Genomic DNA, 18,933 nt, shown 5'->3' on the forward strand with positions numbered 1-18,933 from the left:
AGATGCTTTGCTTCACGGCTGTGGCAGGAATATTCCCTCATAATGCTCGTTAGGTGGTACTAAATGGGTCTGCACCATAAACGCCACTGCGACTGTGCAAAGCGCGCATGGTGATGCAGTATTTAGGGGGTTAAAATAGGCAGTCAGGTGGTGATACACCTCACCATCTGTCAAATACTCTTAAAAGTGGCTAGAACGTTGATCGCTCCCTATCCAAAATTGGGAAAAAGTTTAAATGTATTTGAAAACCTAGATATTTCCTTGTAAAAGTAGTAGTGAAATCATGGTTGTGCTGCACATATCCTTTGCATATAGAGCTGGGGGAAGACTTCTTAAAGAAAAAGTTACCAGGTACCCGTTTTCTCCAACTCGTCTTTCAGGGCAGCATCTGAGAGGATGTACCAAGCAATACTTCTAGGGAGAGGATAAAGTCAGGAGCACCTTTCGACCAAATGTCTGGTCCTGACTGGACAGCTGGTCAAAACAATGCCTTGCGAAGGTATTGAAGCTTGACCACGTCGCTACCCTGCAGATCTGCTCCAATGTGGCTCTTTCTGCAATTAATGATGCCCAGGCTCTAGTCGAGTGGGCTGTGACTCTGCTTGGCAGGGCAAGTTTAGTTCTTGGTAGGCTGTCTGAATGGCAAGCTTTATCCATCTGGCTATTGTGCTTTGAAGCCGGGTTCCCCTTGTTGACTCCAGCATGGAGAATGAATAGTGTGGTCGTTTTTCACCAATCTTTAGTTCTCTCGAGGCAAGCTATCAGGATCTTACATCAAGCTTGTTGTAGGTGACTTTTCCTGCGATCCATCGAACTTGGAAGGAAGGAATAACCACATCCCGAGTTCTGTGGAAATTTGAAGAGACTTTTGGTAGGAAGGCTGGGTCTGGTGTGAGGAGAACTTTAGCTGTCAGAATTAAACAATTCAGTTCTATCATGGATAGAGCCTGTATTTCACCAACTCTTCTTGCTGACACAAGCGCCACCAGGAGTAATGTTTTTAGTGTAATGGTATTTATCCGAACATTCCTCCAATAGTTCAAAGGGTGCCGAGAGGAATCCTTTAAATACTGTGGAAAGGTCCCATGTTGGATTTCTGCTGAACTTCAGGGTCTGGCTTTTTTTCAATGAGAGACGGAATCGTCTTATGAGCGTGTCTTCTGCCAGCCTAATGTCTAGGTGGGAAGATAGCGCTGCCACTTGAACCTTCAAAGTGTTATGGGAAATGATTTGGTCTGCTCCTTCCTGTAAAAAAAAAAATCTAAGATTGCTAGACTAGCCCCCTTGTCGGGGTCTTCATTGTTCTCATGCCAGAAGACAAAACTTTTTCCTCACTTTTTCGTAGATGGCTCTAGTCACAGGTTTTCTGCTGGCTAAGATGGTGTCAATCGCTCTATTTGACAGACCTTTGTTCTGTAGCCTCACCCTTTCAGGAACCAGGCCAAAAGCTTCATGACGTTGTGGTTCGGGGGGTTGACTGGCCCCTGCAATAGAAGGTTCGGCGTGTCTGGAAGTGTCAGATGTGGCTGAATACGGAGGTTTTTTTTAAGCGACTGAAAGATAGCCTCTGAGGCCAATGGGGTGGAATAAGTATCACTGTTTCCCTTTCTTCCTTGATCTTTTGTACCAACTTTGGTATTCGGGCAGTTGGGGGGGGGGGGGGGGATGCATAACACTGATGAGGGGCCCAGCTTTGGTTGAACGCATTTACCCCAATGTTCCCATCTGTAGACTTTAGAGAAAAATTTTGGGAGCTTCCTATTTATTTTTGCCGCAAAACAGATCCACTTCAGTCACCCCCCTGACTCGGGTGATCCACCAGAAGATTTCTTGATTTAAGGCCATACCGTCTGTTTTATTATTTTTCGGCTTAAGAAGTCTGCCAGCGTGTGGTCGGTTCCCTTCAGATGGATGGTGGAGGTGGATCTGATGTTTTTCTCGCCCCACAACCATGTTTCGGTCAGGCCTATTAGACAGGTTGATTTTGTCCCCACTTGTCTGTTCAGGTATGCCACAGTTGTGGTGTTGTCTGACCGAGTCCTGGCGTCTTTCCCTGACTTGCCAGTTGGAACGCTTTTAGCGCCTCCTCTACAGCTTTTAACTCCCTCAGGTTTGAGCATGCTTGAGACCAGTGGAAGGGTTCCATTTTTCTTGTGTGCAATGGTCCGCCATATGTGCTCGCCCCCAACCCAAAGCGCTGGCATCCATAGTGATCCCACCAGATCTGTCTGTGTCCATTTGCATCCTTCGAGGTAAATTAGCAGGCTGAGCCACCACTGGAGCGTTCTTTTGATTGCGCAAGGAACCAAAACAACATTCGCCTCTAGGGAAGATGGGTTGCAAGGAACCAAAACAACATTCGCCTCTAGGGAAGATGGGATGCTGGATCTTCGTCATCTTAAATCAGAGCATGGGCCATCTTCGGATTCTGAGCTATCTGAATCCGTTCCCTGCGCCACATCATCTGCGCTGCTGGAGGGGGTGGGTGTCTTACTGTTAGATTGAGTGCTGGTCTGGCTGGTACCTTCCTTTTTTTTTTTCCATGGCCGTACGTATTGGTCCAATCGGCCAATTGGCCTTGCTACTGGTCTTTGCCTTTTTCTCTTCTAGGGTGTTTGTGTGTAAACAAGCACAAAGGACCCAGTAAGGCAGGCAGCTACCATACACAAACATGAATGATCATTTGTAGTGAGGTAAAGACAGAGGGAACTCCAGAGTGCTCTGGCTTACCTTGGAGCTGTCCTGACCGGCAGGATCTGCAGGGCAGGGTGGGGAATCATCCAACATGGTCAGCCTCAGAAAAGAAACCCCTGCATAGGGGCCTTTTGACTGCTTCCTGCCCAGCTCCAGCCCCACCCCCATACAGGTTGGTGGACATACCTGCACTGTCATCTGCTCTCCTGGTATCCTACGGCCTGCTTATTCCTTGGGGAGGAGAGTCCATCTATCCTTCTGCTTGTTTTTTTTTTTGCTCCTGTCCCGCTGCCATCTTGCCCCACCAACAGCGTGGGACGCTAAGTAAGGTATGCCGACCGGGAGGATAGCTGTGGCTAGCAGGAACTAGCCCAGAAGATCACTGGCAGGATCGCTGGCTCGTCCAGGTGCAGTTTAGGGGGAAATGCTGCAGACATCCTGACAGCCTGTGGGGGGGGGGGGGGGGGAGATGTATAGGCCAGCTTGCCCTAATGTGCTGCCCCTGATCTGCACACTCCAAAGCTCGCTGAGCTGGATGGGAGGCTGACCTATAATAAACAGCTGCAGCTTCTGTGGATCCGGAGGAGAAACAATTAAACTGAGGCAGAAGGCAAGACTGACATTTTTATAAAGGTGGACTATTGTGCTTCTGGGTTCAGGTGGGAGGAGCCTCTCTCTCTCTCTCAGATGCTACCCTGAAGGACGATAAAAAAAAAAAAAAAAAAAAAACCACACAAAACCCTTCATCAGTAGCCAGGAGGAAGAATAATACTTTTGATATTGAGCCAGCCAGATGCCAATGGAGATCGCATGATCTTTGGACAGCTCTGCTGCAATTATTCTTACTACTGAGTCTGCCTCTGGTCAGTCTGTCACACTTGCCTGTCAACTCAGATCCTCTTCAATAATGGGACAGTTTGCTAGGCACTGAAAAGTAAATTAGATCAGGTTTGTAGACAATGGCAGTTTTTACAGTTGGGAACTGAGACTTGTGGCTGTTCCCATTTACATGGACATGACATGAGTGTGGATACAAACAATGACAGGGGGAGTTTTCTGCTACCCAGTCACTGCCTACACAAGACCATAGAAGCAGATCTTTTCTTTTCAGCCTCCGAAGTTAAAAATACAGAAAGGCTACCTTCTTAGGCAAACTAAGAAAGTAAAATCCTGGAGGACACCATTCATATAAGCAAACAATACCCATTTTAGTCAAAAAACACTGACCAAGATAGAACCATTGACTTCATAGCAAAATTAGGTACTCGGACAGCAAATTTATATTTTGGCAACCTTCAACCTTTAAAAAGGCATCGCTACTTTTTACAAAAAACTGCCTATGCAGTAAGAAAGGTTTTGTAGATAACCAACTGTACATCTCTGACCAAAATTGAATACTGGTGTTGCTAAACGTGTAGGCCCTTTATGTACCTCATGAAACCTGATTGGAAATTCCCAGGACATTGGTAAGAGAAGCCCAGCAGCTATTACTATTCACCAGAAGTGAACTCCGTTTCCGATTCTAACCCCTTCACATGCGCAGTCTTGCTTCCCCCCTCCCTTACATGCTCTCTCAGTCTCTCCCTCCCCAATGAAGTAGCTCTGAGCTCAGAGTCGGAGAGGTCAACAGTAACAGCTGGGCCTCCCTTACAGTGTCCTGAGAATTTTCCAGCCAGGCTTCATGAGGTATGTAAATGGCCTACACCTATAGCAAGGTCACCTGTAGGTGAACTAACCCTTAAAATATCAAAATCATACAGGTCAACTGCTAACAAGCATGGAGAAAGCTTGCAAGTCAAATTTAAACTGCAGACAAAGCCAATTGCAAGCTTCACCAAAACACTTTATTTTGCCATATACAAGCAGAACTTTGCTAGATGTTTACTAAATAACTGCTCTGTCTCAAAAAATGTCCAAAGCAGAATCTGTTTCCAGAATTAATGATTAGTTTAGATTTTAATATAAACCATACATTTTTCTGGAAACACACTTGAATAAAGATGTCAGTTTCTTGCATGCTGAAGAATTTAAAGCTGAACCCCCCCAAAAAAAAAAAAAAAAAAATTGTAATTAAATACATTTACTTTGTGTGCACAATTTTAGTTATTCAGTTACTACCTTATAAAAGTAACCGTGACATCATCACTGTGCTGTACATCGCATGTGCAGGGATCGGGACTGTGGGAGGGACCCAGCTAACCCCACCCACTAGAAGTAACCCACAGAAAACTATGGGGGGGGGGCACTAGTCACCCTGTAGAAGGAGAGAGCTACACAGAGGCAAAGTTTTATTCTGGGTTACTGCACAGATCTGGAAGAAATACACAAAGCACACCAGCATTCAAGGGAGGATACACAACAAAAGTATTTATATATTTGCTTATCTTGGAGGTCAGCTTTAAAAAACGCTACCAACTAGACAATTCCTAAAGCTCCTTTTTTACATTTAAAAAGCAATCCGTCTTATAAGGCTAGTATTACAGAATCATGTTTTTATTTTTTTAAAGCCCTAAAAAAAAAAAAAAAAAAAAAAAAAACAACAACACCACACAACACACACACGTGCGACACCAAAAGAGCTTTCTTGTGGACATCATAAAACAAATCTCTGACCGTCAGTCAGTCATTTTCACCGCTGTCACAGAAGGCAAATAGGTTTCAACATACAAATGTCATTGGCATACGGCCTAGAATTCCATTTCAAGATATGCATCCCTGAATGAGGTGCTCCATTTCCCTACATGGACATCTCTCCACAAATTCTATGGCAAAGTCCATACAATACTAAGCATAAAAGGTATTAGCAATACACTCCACATACATCAGCAACTTAACATGAGTGCGGCAGACATTAAATAAATCGTAGCAACGTCTGCTCCTAAAAGCAATTTGACATTTATAGACATATTAAAGCTTCAAGCATGCAGAATGCTCAGCTTCAAGCAATAAATTTACCAAATTCAAAGTGTACATAGGGATCAGAGCACTGAAACTTTAAATATAAGCATTGAAGATGAAGTAGTACAGGAAACATGCAATTCAGCTAATAAAAACACTAAAGCAGTTTATTTTGTTTGTAAAAACAAATTGCAGAGTATTTATGCAGTTTACCATCACTTGAGAAGCTCTTACTAACAAGCATTTTTAGGTGCAAAGCCTACCTTTACCACAATTACAAAAGTGAAACCTCACCTGCAACTTCGACAATGTCCCCAGGAACAATATCTCGGGCTTTAATCCTCTGGACACTTTTTCTGTCCTGTCGGTACACTTTACCCATTTCAGGCTCATATTCCTTGAGTGCTTCAATAGCATTTTCAGCATTTCTTTCCTGAAAAAAAAGATTTTTTACATGAAATCCAACAAGGGTTTTATACAAGTACGTTAAAGCGAACATGCTCTGTCCAAATTGTATAAACCGGTTGGGGTCAACTAAGATAAAGCTGTCTTCAAGGGAGGCCACTGACATCACATAAATTATCAGTGCATGTATTACTACTATTGACATGCAGACTGCATGCATTTTACAGTAAACAGAGACTGCGCACATCTTAAGACGAGACCGTTGGTTCTACCACTACAGTCAATTTCAATGCTCCCAAAATATACTGGTGCCAAATTTGATATTTCTCTCAACATTATAGAAGATCAGAGGAAAAAATGCACAAGAGAAAAAAAGGGAATAGACAGCACATTAAACAAAAAATTTAAAAGAAGAAGATCTGAAACCATTTAAAACTAGCAAACCGCAGACTTACTAATGTTTTTCCTTCGCTGGCATGAGAACACATAGGAAGGAAAAGCTTACCACTAGCTGCATGGGACTCAAAGCCACAGGTTGGGCATCAGTGATATATCAAGTGGTATACAAGGTGTATGAACAACTATCTTCAAAAAAAGTCCTCTGCGCTTTGGGAGGTTCTAAAGTCCCAGTTGTATAAAGGGTCTCTTCCATTACAGGTTGGCCGATGCCAAGGGTTTAAGCTCTTGAGAAAGTCATGTGACGATTGACAAAATGCGTTGGGGCGGAGCCTTTTGACAACATCACACATCAATAGGAAGTAATCTGTACCTCCCAGAGTCGAGCTGCGGACATTTAAATCACTATTAAGGGGACCAAGCACCCACAAAGTGTCTATCAATTTACTCAAGTGCATCTACAAATGGGAGTGCGATTCTTAACCTTTTTAATAAAGTATTAATTTTAAAGAGTTCAGCACTATGTCAATTTCTCAAATTTTTTTAGAAAAACTTGTAGAAGGAAAACTGCACAAGTGAAGCAAGTGTGTCCCAGGAACAGGGGAAGGCTTGTTTGGGCCATTATAAAAAAAGTATAAAAGGTCCCTCTATAAAAAGGTGAGCGCATAGTTTGACCGGAGGAGGGGGCACATGTTTTTGTTTTTGAAGAAGAACACAGTATTCACAGAAGTCTGATGTCTCTAAGGATTGCTTTCACTGATGATTAATCACTTTTAGGACATGGTTCACATCTAGTAGCCAGTAGAGATGTACCGAACGGTTCGCCGGCGAACGGTTCCCGGCGAACTTCGAACGTTCGCCGCTGCGGGCGAACATATGCGATGTTCGGTCCGCCTCCTATACATCATCATTGAGGCAAACTTTGACCCTGAACATCACAGTCAGCAGACACATTCCAGGCCAATCGGCATACCTCCCTCCCACACCCTCCCACCTCCTATAAATAAGCAAGGGCAGCATCCATCTTAGATCATTTCTGTGTTACTGAGAGCAGGGAAAGTGCTGGTGCTGCTGCTGCTGTAATAGCTGGGGACAGTTCCCGGTCTTGTTAGCCAGTGTTCTTGGTACACTCCTGCTGTAAGGACAGCACCCCAAAAAGCCCTTCCTAGGGCTGGTATTTGGAGGTTTTTTTTGGATATATCTATAGTCCCCAAAAGCCCCTTTGAGGGCTGGTATTTGAGTATTTTTTTTGATAGAGATATAGATATATATATATATATATATATATATATATATATATATATATATATATATATATATATATATATATATATATATATATATATATATATATCTATATCTATATATCTATATATCTATATATCTATATCTATATCTCTATATCTATATCTATATCTCTATCTATATATATATCATGTCCAGGACCAGAAAAAAAGATCATATAGGTGTAAAAGGGGTTCCCTGCTCTACTGAAAAATTATCTTTTTTTCTGGTTCTGGACATGCTACAGAGCTGAAACTTCACAAGTACACTTTTTAGACCCTCTAGACACTAAATCACACAAAAAAAGTTCTTCAAAATTTTCATTTTTGATAGAGAGCCAATTATTGGAAAACTTCAAAAATTTTTTTTTGATTTATTGTCTGGGGGGGTCTAAAAAGTGTACCTGTGAAGTTTCAGCTCTGTAGCATGTCCAGAACCAGAAAAAAAAAATAGAATCAGGGTTAGGGTTAGGGTCAGGGCTAAGGTTAGGGTTATTTTTAGTGCTTAGGGTTAGAGTTAGAGGGGTAGGGCTACTAACTCTAACCCTAAGTATCTCACCGTAACCCAAACCCTAGCCCCTAACACTAAACCTAACCCTCCAACCATAACCCTAACCCTCTAACCTTAACCCTAACCCTCTAAGCCTAGCCATAAAAATAACCCTAACCCTAGCCCTAACCCTAATTCGTAATTTTTTCTGGTTCCGGATATGCTACAGAGCTGAAACTTCACAGGTACACTTTTTAGACCCCCCAGATGCTAAATCCAAAGAAATGTTTTATTTTTATTTTTTTTTTAATTTTTCCAATAATTGGCTCTCTATCAAAAAAATAAATTTTTAAGAACTTGTGTGCTCCCTCTCCGGCATGCCACAGTCCAGGTGTTTGTCCCCTTGAAACAACTTTTCCATTACTATTGTGGCCAGAAAGAGTCCCTGTGGGTTTTAAAATTCGCCTGCCTATTAAAGTCTATGGCGGTTCGCAATGTTCGCGAACATTCGCCGATGTTCGCGTTCGCGAACAGCGAATTTTATGTTTGCGACATCACTAGTAACCAGTTGCATAGATTTATACCACTCATGACATTGTCAGGGGAGGCTACAACATCCGTTACTTTCGCATATTTATTTGTTTTATGTACCATTATTGCCACTGAATCTTACACGGTAATTACTTGCATTGTTTGATGATAAGAATTGGGGGCCACCACCACTATTGCACAATTAGATACTAGCAGTAACTGGAATATTCATAGTTTTCTCAGATTTGCAATATTTTTGTACTTTTTTTTGTCAGGTAGCGTTTCACTCTTTACTGTCAATATTTTTGTTTGTCATGTGGGAACACACATAGGCGTTAGGCTCGGTTCACACTGGGGCGGCACGACTCTGTACTACATCGGGGGCGACTTGTGCATTCCCATGCACCACGACTTCGCAGCGACTTGCACGGACTTCACATAATGGAAGTCTATGCAAGTCGCTCCGAGGTCGCCCCGAAGTAGTACAGGACCCTTTTTCTAAGTCGGAGCGACTTGCGTCGCTCCTATTAGAATGGGTCCTGTAGCAGTCGCGAGGGAGCGCGACTTGTCAGGCTGACAAGTCGCGCTGGTGTGAATGGAGCCTTAGGCAGCAACCTCATGATATACAATTTCATTGGTGGCCACTACTAGCCCATAGATCTACACATAGTAGCACAGAGGTCCAGGTTTTTGTAACACAAATAGGAGGCCCCACTGGCCTGGGGTTTTTTCCATGAAGTCGCATATTTGCGTATCTCCCTTTATGCTGGTAGCCAGTTTGAACGATCGGGACTCAAAATGTCCGACCCTGGGTCACCTGATCGCTGTGATTAGCAACTGTGAATCTGCTTTACACCAAAAGTGAAAAGAGGAACTTACAGCTTATACAGGGCTAGAGGACTATTGCCCTGTCCTATGTGACAGTGTGCTGGATACCTGAATGGCCAAGAGTGAAGCACGAACGCTGTTACATGGGAGGAAGAAAAGAATCAAAAGCTGCCTAATACCTGGAAGCAATGGCTATGTTTCTTTGAACAGAGTGGCTTGGAAGCAAGGTAGAGAGCACATATGGTTTGCTAATAGGGCAAGTCTTAAAGTGGTTTATTATCTCAACTTAGAGGAAAGTAAAGATCATTCATTTAGCCTAGGTTTAGAACCCAGGGCACTCCATGGGGATCAATATGGAGACAGGTAAAAAAAAGGGTACCAGAATGTTCTGTGTAATAATATTCATTCACGTTTGTGGACTAAAAGCTTATTTTAAAATTTACATTACGTCAAGACTATGCGACCAATCATGTAAAACGTTGTCAATATGAGCCCAACTACAGTAGGATAATCATAATATTGGGTTTTCCACTCAAATATAAATAATTCTAGCATATTCGCTATTAGGTATGTTTTTGCAGTCTGACGTAGCTAACCTCAATTTGTTTAGTGAATGGCTGCTAAGCCAACCAACACAAGACTTAATATTGCAGAGTAGTCTGTATTTTCATTTTTTATGTATTTTTTTTTTTTTAAACAGACTTGTCCGCAATCTTTGACAATCTTCAGCTGGGGAAAGTGGGGTTAGCGTGCAATAGGTACTCTTTATTACAATGTACTGTAGGTTTATTAATCAGAGAGAAGAAAACACCATTAGAGGCACGGTTTTATAACATGGGTGATTGCAAAACACTTTAGTAAGAGGAAGTTACATCATTGGATGGAAAATGTAAGATCAACAGAAAGCAGTGTCATTGTAAACACTACACTGAAAAACTTTGTTCCAACTTCTGAACAGAATCCTTTACATGCGATTTATTCTGTTAGCTTTGATACGTTAAAACTTTTTATTTTTTTAAAGAAAAATTGAAGCTACTACTGCTGTCCTGTTTTTAGACTTTCATGCCACAAGGTTGCCATTCCATTTGTATTACAACTTAGACTTAAGTCGCTAACCTAGAACAAGCATGCAACCACTAAAATCTTAATTTTTCAGCCCATAAAAAAAACAAAAAGAAAACAAAAAATCAAATAATTTTAGCTTCCCTGAAAATGTTTTAATCAGTTGAGTGCCTGGTTTAGAACTGGAATCTGAGTTTTTTTTGCAAAAGGAGTATTTAATATGTTTATACATGTGATAAAATGCAAGAACAGAAAGGTTATGCTTTAATCACAAATTTTCTTACCTGCCACACACCCACAATGGCGTTTGCTACTAAAATAAGTAAAATTACAAAAGGTTCTACAAAGGCTGTGATTGTTTCTTCACCTTCCTCAAACCATGCCAACACCTGAAATAAAGACAGAAAAAGATTTACACAAATCGAGAGTGCAGCAGGCATTGTCCTTGATAGCTAAGGCATTGGAATTTGTTGGCATTGTTTAAAACTGAGAAATTGATGACACTGTTAGTGCCCATTTGGTTTTGCATTAGATTTTCAGACCTTCTAACAAGCAGGTCCAATCTTTTATAGGTGAAGAAATCATTAACACCATATTATAAATGGAACAGAGCTGTCAGAAAGCATTGAACAATCAGGTCAAATTTCTTTACAAGTTAGAACACTGGGAATAAAAAAAAAAAAAAAAAAAAAAAACAATGCTATGCAAGTGCAAGACTGTACCAGGTTTTTAACACCTACATTAAAATATGCAACTCAACATCTATCCAACTAGAATTTTCAAAAATCACCCACCACCCCACACACCATTTATTGCAGCATAAACATTTGTGGACTCCAGTCAACTTTTTTTTAGATTTTCAAAGAGTGGAGGGAGTCTCATGCATCCTGGGTGTTATCCCCTGAGCATCAAATTCCAGCGCATTCCAGCTATTCCTAGCCTTTCAAATTTGACACACAGGGATTAAAAGCCCAGCATGCATTAGGGTGAAGAGCTATCACTCCTACCAAGCTAAAATAGATCGTTTTTTGTTTTTGCAATCTTTGTCCAAGACAGACATTTCTTCATCACTTCCTATCCCCTTGATACAGAGCAATCAAAACATGACAGAGGCTCCAATCCTTCCCTGCAATCCAAAACACTTTTTGCTGGAGTTGGACTTGGTAGAATAACATTTGCATAACAGGCCATGGATGTATTTATTTTTAACATGTACTGTATGTTACAGTTAACATCAGGTTACATGATCTCGATCAACATAGCTAAAGCTATCTGGCAAGAACCAAAAAGGAAAAGAAATATAGCTATAAAAAAAAAAAAATCTTCTACAAACATGCAAGATTCTAAATTACTGTTACAAAATGTAACCAAATCTTTAATCCCACTGGGCAGGCAGGAAAGGATTGTCACTTTGTTTCCTCCTTATCTACTACATACATGTTTTCACTTACATTATTCTCTATACAGTACTCAAGCCATTGTAAATTTAAAAAAAAAAAAAAAAAAAGCCTATAGGCTATACTTATTTCTTCATTCAGTTATTGCTACTTTATTATGAACACATTAAGCCTCCATTCACACAGGTGTAGATTTGAAATAGCGCTACTTCAGTGCAATTTCAAAAGCTGCACATCAGTACGATTTGCACCGCTGATTTCATTGAGGCTTGCAAATTTAACAGAAGTATATGCAAGTCGCAATGAAATCGGTGAAAAGTACTGCAGGAACTTTTCGTAATTGCTGCAACATGAGTTGCAGCGATATGAACAGTTCCATTGCATGAAATGGGGTGCAACTTGTCATGCAATTTGAAACTGTCAATAGCTGTGGATGCAATTTACCCAATAAGGCCTCATGCACACAGGGCGTCAGAAAAAAACGAGCTGCAGAGCCACTTCTAACGCCAGGAAAAAGCAGCTGTAAAAACGTGCTTTTAGTAGCTTTTTTTCATTGCCGTTATTGCACGTTTGGCCACATTGGCTTTTAGCAGCGTTTTTCTGCACCCCCCCCCTACAAGAAAACGCAGTTTGTTTTTGGGGGTGCAAAACTACATGATGCCACAGCGCCATGTTGTTCTGTGCAGCTGCCCCACAGATCAGTTTTGGATAAAAAGATTGGGGACCTTTTCCCTGCGTTTCCAGCACGTACAGCGCCCTATTCAAATGAATAGTTTGCTGTACCCATGCAAACACAGCACCCAGAGCCTGCAATAGTGTGAACCTAACCTTAGTAGGTAAACCCTGATTAGGATCAATACTCAAAAACATGCTAGCCCTGACTTAGTCTAAGTTTATATTAATAAAAGGGATGTCAGCACCCACTATAAATATCAGCAGCGTGCAATTAGTGCCAATATACCAACACTAGTGTAAATATGAAAAAGAAATTGCATAAATTCATAAAAACAGTGAAAAATCAGTCCCAATGAAGGTGCTCTACTTGTGAGCCAAAAAGATCAAAAATCTTGTGCTTCAAGCGATTACACAAAGATGTGCTCCACCAAGAGGGATCTTGGAACCACACAAGTGCATTACAAGTTTATCAATTTACTAATTATGTATGCATTTTATTAGCCTATGAATTGTGTTCTGAATTGCTCACTCTTGGCGCTTTTCCACTGCATGGAACCGTACTGGTTCGGCACCCTTTTGTGCTTTTCCACTGCTGGTACCGCATGGTATAGGGTCGGAACGGTTCGGTACGGTATGGTATAGGTTTGCTTTTCCACTGCATGGAACCGAACGGTACGGTACGGCCCTGAAAAAACAGTACCTACTCGATTGTGGTTCCAACAGGTACCAAACTGGTACCATATCCCACAATCCTTTGCATGCAGTCACTACAAGCCACTGATTGGTCAGAGAATCCCACCCACCCCGTTGTTATCCCACCCACTTAACTTTAGTACTGCTTTAGTGGAAAAGCAAACCTATACCGTACCGTACCGAACCGTTCCAACCCTATACCATGCGGTACCAGCAGTGGAAAAGCAAACCGGGCCAAGCAGGGCCGAGTAGAGCCGAGCCGGTACTAGCCGGTACTTGCAGTGGAAAAGTGCCATCTGATTATTGGATAGAGCAACATGCACCTTTTCAGATATCCATTTTGTATTACTATGCGAGATACAGCGAGTGCAGCTGTCTTTTTGATTGAGATTACTTAAACACTAAATAATTTTTAATTGGTTTAGGATAGAAATATCCTGCGTTAAGTGTATTTGTTAAATTCATGATACAGCTTTGGTAAAATCTACGGTAAATATCACTGTGATATTTATGTGACACTTACAATCAAAATAACTGACCCAGGGAGACTAGCATTGCCACTACATGGGGACCTACTGAAACCGAAGATGTTTGACCAACTTTAATTCATCTGTGCTGATACAGCCATGTCACTATATACTGCTTCACAACACATGACATGTTGGGTGAAGGAGGGTTCTTGATGAGCGAGCTCATTCCTACCCAATTGAACAGATCCCAATAACACCCAAACTTATATTCCTAATATTATTCCTATATTCCTAATATTTAGCCAATATTAGGAATATAAAACACTGTATAATCTGGCACAATCCTATATTACATAGTAAGGCAAGAATACTGCACAATAATGTTTGTGAACATGAGCCCAAAAAGCCCAGGGCTCCTAAGAAAGCTTTCCAATGAAAACAGAAAATACACTTCCTTTAGCTGCTGTACTTATCTCTGCATCATTCATTAAAACAAGCCCTCTCTGTTCATTTGTAGTACAAGCATACATAGAAAAATAATTATAGAGTAAAAATAAAAGTAGTAATTCTGTTTGGGCTCAAAAGAAAGAAAAGGTCAGTTACTACATTTGGTCAACAGATCATCCACCCTCCCACCAAGTGTCATTCAGCTTAGAACATTGTGATCTAAAGTGATCAACATTCCCAGAAGAGAACACACACACGATTTCTAGAACATTCTGGAAAGATTTCCCTTTGCAATGATAGTGTTGCAACGTGTTATCTCATTACTGCACATCTAACAATACTAGATGCTAACATTTTATTTTGTTCTCAATATACTTACAAACGATATACAGGCAGCAAGTAGCAATATTCTAACTAATAAATCTTCAAACTGTTCAATCACCAACTCCCATAATGTTTTCCCTATGGAGAAAGATAAACACTTGTCACCATGACTTAAGAACAACACAGAAGCACAAATAAAACATAGCTGAACGGCAATAAAAACCTACCTTCCTCTGCTGGTAGCTCTGTTCCCGAAATGGTTCAAGGAGCATAAGGGAAAGAAAAAAAATAAAAGTTAAAATCCAAGAGACATAGGTCAGTTATGTAAATGAGCAAAGTCCCAGGTGATCCTTGACATGTATGTCTACTTGTCTGCTCTTTTCCAGGCTAAACCTATATGTACCCAGATGGTAATAGAAACATTTCTGTACTAACTTAGTATGTTTCTTAACTCACTGTATTATATAGTTAGAACAAACAAGGTCTAACTCTAGCCTAAAGTCTTTATAAAAAGGTTTCTTTTAGGTACCTGCAGCAGCTTCAGACCCCATTCACACTAGCGCGACTTGTCAGGCGACTCGGTCGCCTGACAAGTCGCGGTTGGTCGCCTGCCATTGATTAGCACAGGACCCGTTCTAATAGGAGCGACACAAGTCGCTCCGACTTAGAAAAAGGGTCCTGTACTACTTTGGGGTGACCTGGAGGCGACTTGCATTGACTTCAATTATATGAAGTCTGTGCATGTCGCGCCGAGGTCGCGGTGCACCGCGACTTCACAGGTCGCCCCAGCAAGTCGTGTCACCCCTGTGTGAATGGGCTCTTATTTGAATGTATACATACATACTATACACATACACACGAGGGGTCTTCAAAAAGTCTCCACACTTTAGATTTAATAAGAGTTAAATAAAAAAAAAAAAAAAGTGCAGTACCTTTTTGAATAATATATATTTATTAGGGCTGAACAATAGTCGATGTGATATCGACTATCGTTCTGCAGGGGTGGGCGATATTCATATCGCCGAAGACATGATATTTACCATTAGGCAGGGAGAAGTCGGGACTCGGGGGGGGGGGGGGGGAGGAGGAGGACTCACAGTGCTGGCAGCCGTCCCACACGTTCAGCGGTGAGCAGCACGCTGTGAGCAGCTGCACTGCTAACCAATCATGCGTGCCTGCACACCTGATTGGTTCCCTGTGCCGCTACTCACGTGATTGGTTCGCTGTGCCGCGCTCACCGCTCGGTCAAGAGAACTAGCTCCAGGGCGGCAGAGGGAACGTGTGGGACAGATGTCATGTCGGGCTGTATTCTTTTACCTCCTACCACAACTGTGAGTCCCGACTCTGCCTAATCCGTCTTCTGCATTCCACCCAGAAAAATATTGCGAGATATATATATATATATATATATATATATATATATATATATATATATATATATATATATATATATATATATATATATATATATATATATATATATATAGTTGAAAACGAAATATCGCAATGTTCTTTTGTTCCCCAATATCGTGCAGCCCTAATATATATATATATATATATATATATATATATATATATATATATATATATATATATATATACACACACACACACACATACACACACACACACTGTATAAAAACACAGTTAATGACAACCTCAATGAAATGCACACAAAAGAATCCAAAATAAAAATTAAATTTATAGTTAAGTTTATAAAATTATATATATATATATATATATATATATATATATATATATATATATATATATATATATATATATATATATATATATATATATATATATATATATATATATACACACACACATACATATACATACACACACACACACACATACATACACACACGTTGCTGGACACCTGCAGGCATACCCACAGCTTTTGGCTACAGAAATATGTATACAAAACATACAAAAAATATGTTATCCCTCCAACAATGACAAAGATCTCTAGTGAGTAATAATAAAGATTTTTTTTATTTGGCAAGTTAGCTAACAAGTATATATGCTTTGTCACCCAGGTCTGCTAATTCTACATTCACCTCCTACATAAAGAGGAGACAGGATGTTGTGCAACTCTTAAGAAAAGGCATAGGGATTAAAGCCAAGATCAGCAATCGGCAGATGTCAGGGAAGTGGTGAAACCAGTTCTGGTACTCGATCTCTCTCTCTCACACACGAGGTTCCATCCAGGCAGCCATCTTCTGTTAATGTGATACTAGGCTCCCATTGAGATGCCGGGATAGGCCCTTACAGGAAGTGCTGACATTATCCCTTTTGATCTGTTTCCCCCACAGAGGAATCAGTGGGCTATGTCAGTGTCCTGGAGCAGCCCGAGCCCTCTCTCACCCTTCCAAGGATAAAGCACATCCGATCTCTAGTATACAAATAAAGTTGTGTGATCTTTTAATCAGTCGCCTGGCAACAGCACAAACAGCTGCTGATTCTACACGCCAGCGGTGCTAGATCTGGGTAATGATGAGTTTGTGATTCTCTTTTGTCCCCATCTCTCTCACTGTAGCCGGTGGGTAGGAGATGATGCAGTCACCAGTAATTCAGCCCTGCCATCTCCACCACTCTCTCTCACACACACACACACACACACTACAACCTGGCTACATTCACATGGGTGTAAAACTTTAACTGATCTTATTACGCATGTAAAAAGGTCAGTAAATACTTGCGTAAATTTGTCCTGATTTTTATCTCCAATACCTGCATCTGCGGCCTACATACATCCTCAGGCACAGATTTTTACGGAGCGGATCTGAACGCAGTGCACATTCACGCACCGGTGTGAATGTCTCCATTGAAAACAATGTGGTTCCCTAAATAAAACGCTCGTAAGGGCGCTTTTTCTTTTTAACTGATGCATAAATTAGGCCTAGATTTTCCTACCGGAGGTTGCCAATTGTCAGTAAATTCATGGACAGTTTGTAAAATCTTATTTTTTTACATATGCCCATGAATGTCCACAGACAGGCAGACTGCATGTTCGTAACTGACATTCACAGACAGATGTAAAAATCACACATTTTGGAACTGTATGAATTTACTGGACAGTTGGCAACCCTGGTAGGAAGATGGAGTGACCACCTGTGATCCAACATGCAAGGTGGGGGGAGAGAAAGATCTAAACTGGATCAGCTGTGCATAGAAGCCAATCAGTTTCTAGCTTTTTCAGGTAAGCTTTAAAAATGAAAGGTAGAGGCTGATTGGTTGCTATGCACAGCTGCTCCAGCTCTGGAGAGTTCCCCCCTCTAACCCTCTCCATACACATTACAATCTCTTTAGATTGGCCTTGTACATGTATGGATGATCAGGCACTATAGAAAGATTGGAACATGTATGGGGAGAACCATTAGTGGCAGCAATCGATCAGAGCTTATCACACCCCTCCCCCCCCTCCATTGTAGCAGGTGATGGAGGGGCCCTGGAGCTGACGTACCGTTGGGGCCCCATCTCTCCTTCTGCTTCTTGACCTGCTCCAGGCCCAGCCCCGTGCTCTCATTCACGTTGAAATGGGCCAGCACCTCCTCCACCGTCTTGGTGTGTGCGTTCTCCATGGCTCTCCTCCTCTGTGTCCGTTTAGTAATCAGTCCACACAATAGGCCCGGGCCGTGTCCTCCTCACAGCTCTCTGTCCATACGAGGAGCCCCCCCCGCCACCCCGGGTACTGCTGTCTATGAGAGGATGGAGTCTTCTCCTACTGTCTGCGATTCCTGCACAGCTGGCGAGGCCAAGAGACCACACGTTCCACAATGTTCTACGCTGCCGGGATGTACCTCAGCGCCCGGGACTCAACGAGGCTCGCTCCCTCCCTCACACACGCATATATATAAATATATAGAGAGAGACTGCACGGCGCCAGGTCAGGGCGTTCCTCCTATGAAGCGTTGTCTCCGGGCCGCGGCCTCGTTTGCTTGTGTCTGTGCCGTGTCACACACCGGGCCGTCTCCTCCTGCGCAGCTCCTACTTCTAGTGTGGCAGCGGAACACAGCAGCTATAGCATTTTATTCTGAGGCTGCCCCAGGCTCACGGTCGCTGCATGTGGACGACTCTGATTGGTGGCAAGGAGCGTCACCGGGCCACGCCTCTTTTCCCCGGCAGGATCCAGGATCACGGTGACGTAGCTCGAAATGTCCCAGTGGGGGAGCTCGGCCTACGCTCAGCTGAGGCTGGAGGGGCGGGGTTTGTGAGAGCTGCTTGTCGCTGCATTGCCTGAGCTCTCTTCGTGTGCTGTATGCTCATGGCACGCCGGTTGCGAGAGAGCGGGTTTTTACTCTGCTTCTATGGTACGGGTATGCTCTGCACCA

General features: G+C 42.0%; 1 protein-coding gene across 3 annotated transcripts in view; it reads right to left on the reverse strand.

The window, feature by feature from the left end:
* The window catches only part of ATP2A2 (ATPase sarcoplasmic/endoplasmic reticulum Ca2+ transporting 2), a gene marked incomplete at its 5' end in the record, with an annotated part of 103,207 nt that extends 85,024 nt beyond the window's left edge, over window positions 1-18,183 (reverse strand). For all 3 annotated transcript variants that reach the window (XR_014225914.1, XM_082272349.1, XM_082272348.1), the window contains 5 exons: window positions 5,887-6,025; window positions 10,872-10,976; window positions 14,649-14,731; window positions 14,821-14,838; window positions 18,066-18,183. Coding sequence is in view for 2 of the 3 variants with exons in the window: in XM_082272349.1 (XP_082128475.1) it covers window positions 5,887-6,025; window positions 10,872-10,976; window positions 14,649-14,731; window positions 14,821-14,838; window positions 18,066-18,183 (463 nt within the window). The remainder of the gene's footprint in view (window positions 1-5,886; window positions 6,026-10,871; window positions 10,977-14,648; window positions 14,732-14,820; window positions 14,839-18,065) is intronic.
* Between the last annotated feature and the right edge of the window lie 750 nt (window positions 18,184-18,933).

This window comes from Pelophylax lessonae (assembly GCF_965119305.1).
Source record: "Pelophylax lessonae genome assembly, chromosome: 1".
Taxonomy (NCBI): Eukaryota; Metazoa; Chordata; class Amphibia; order Anura; family Ranidae; genus Pelophylax; species Pelophylax lessonae.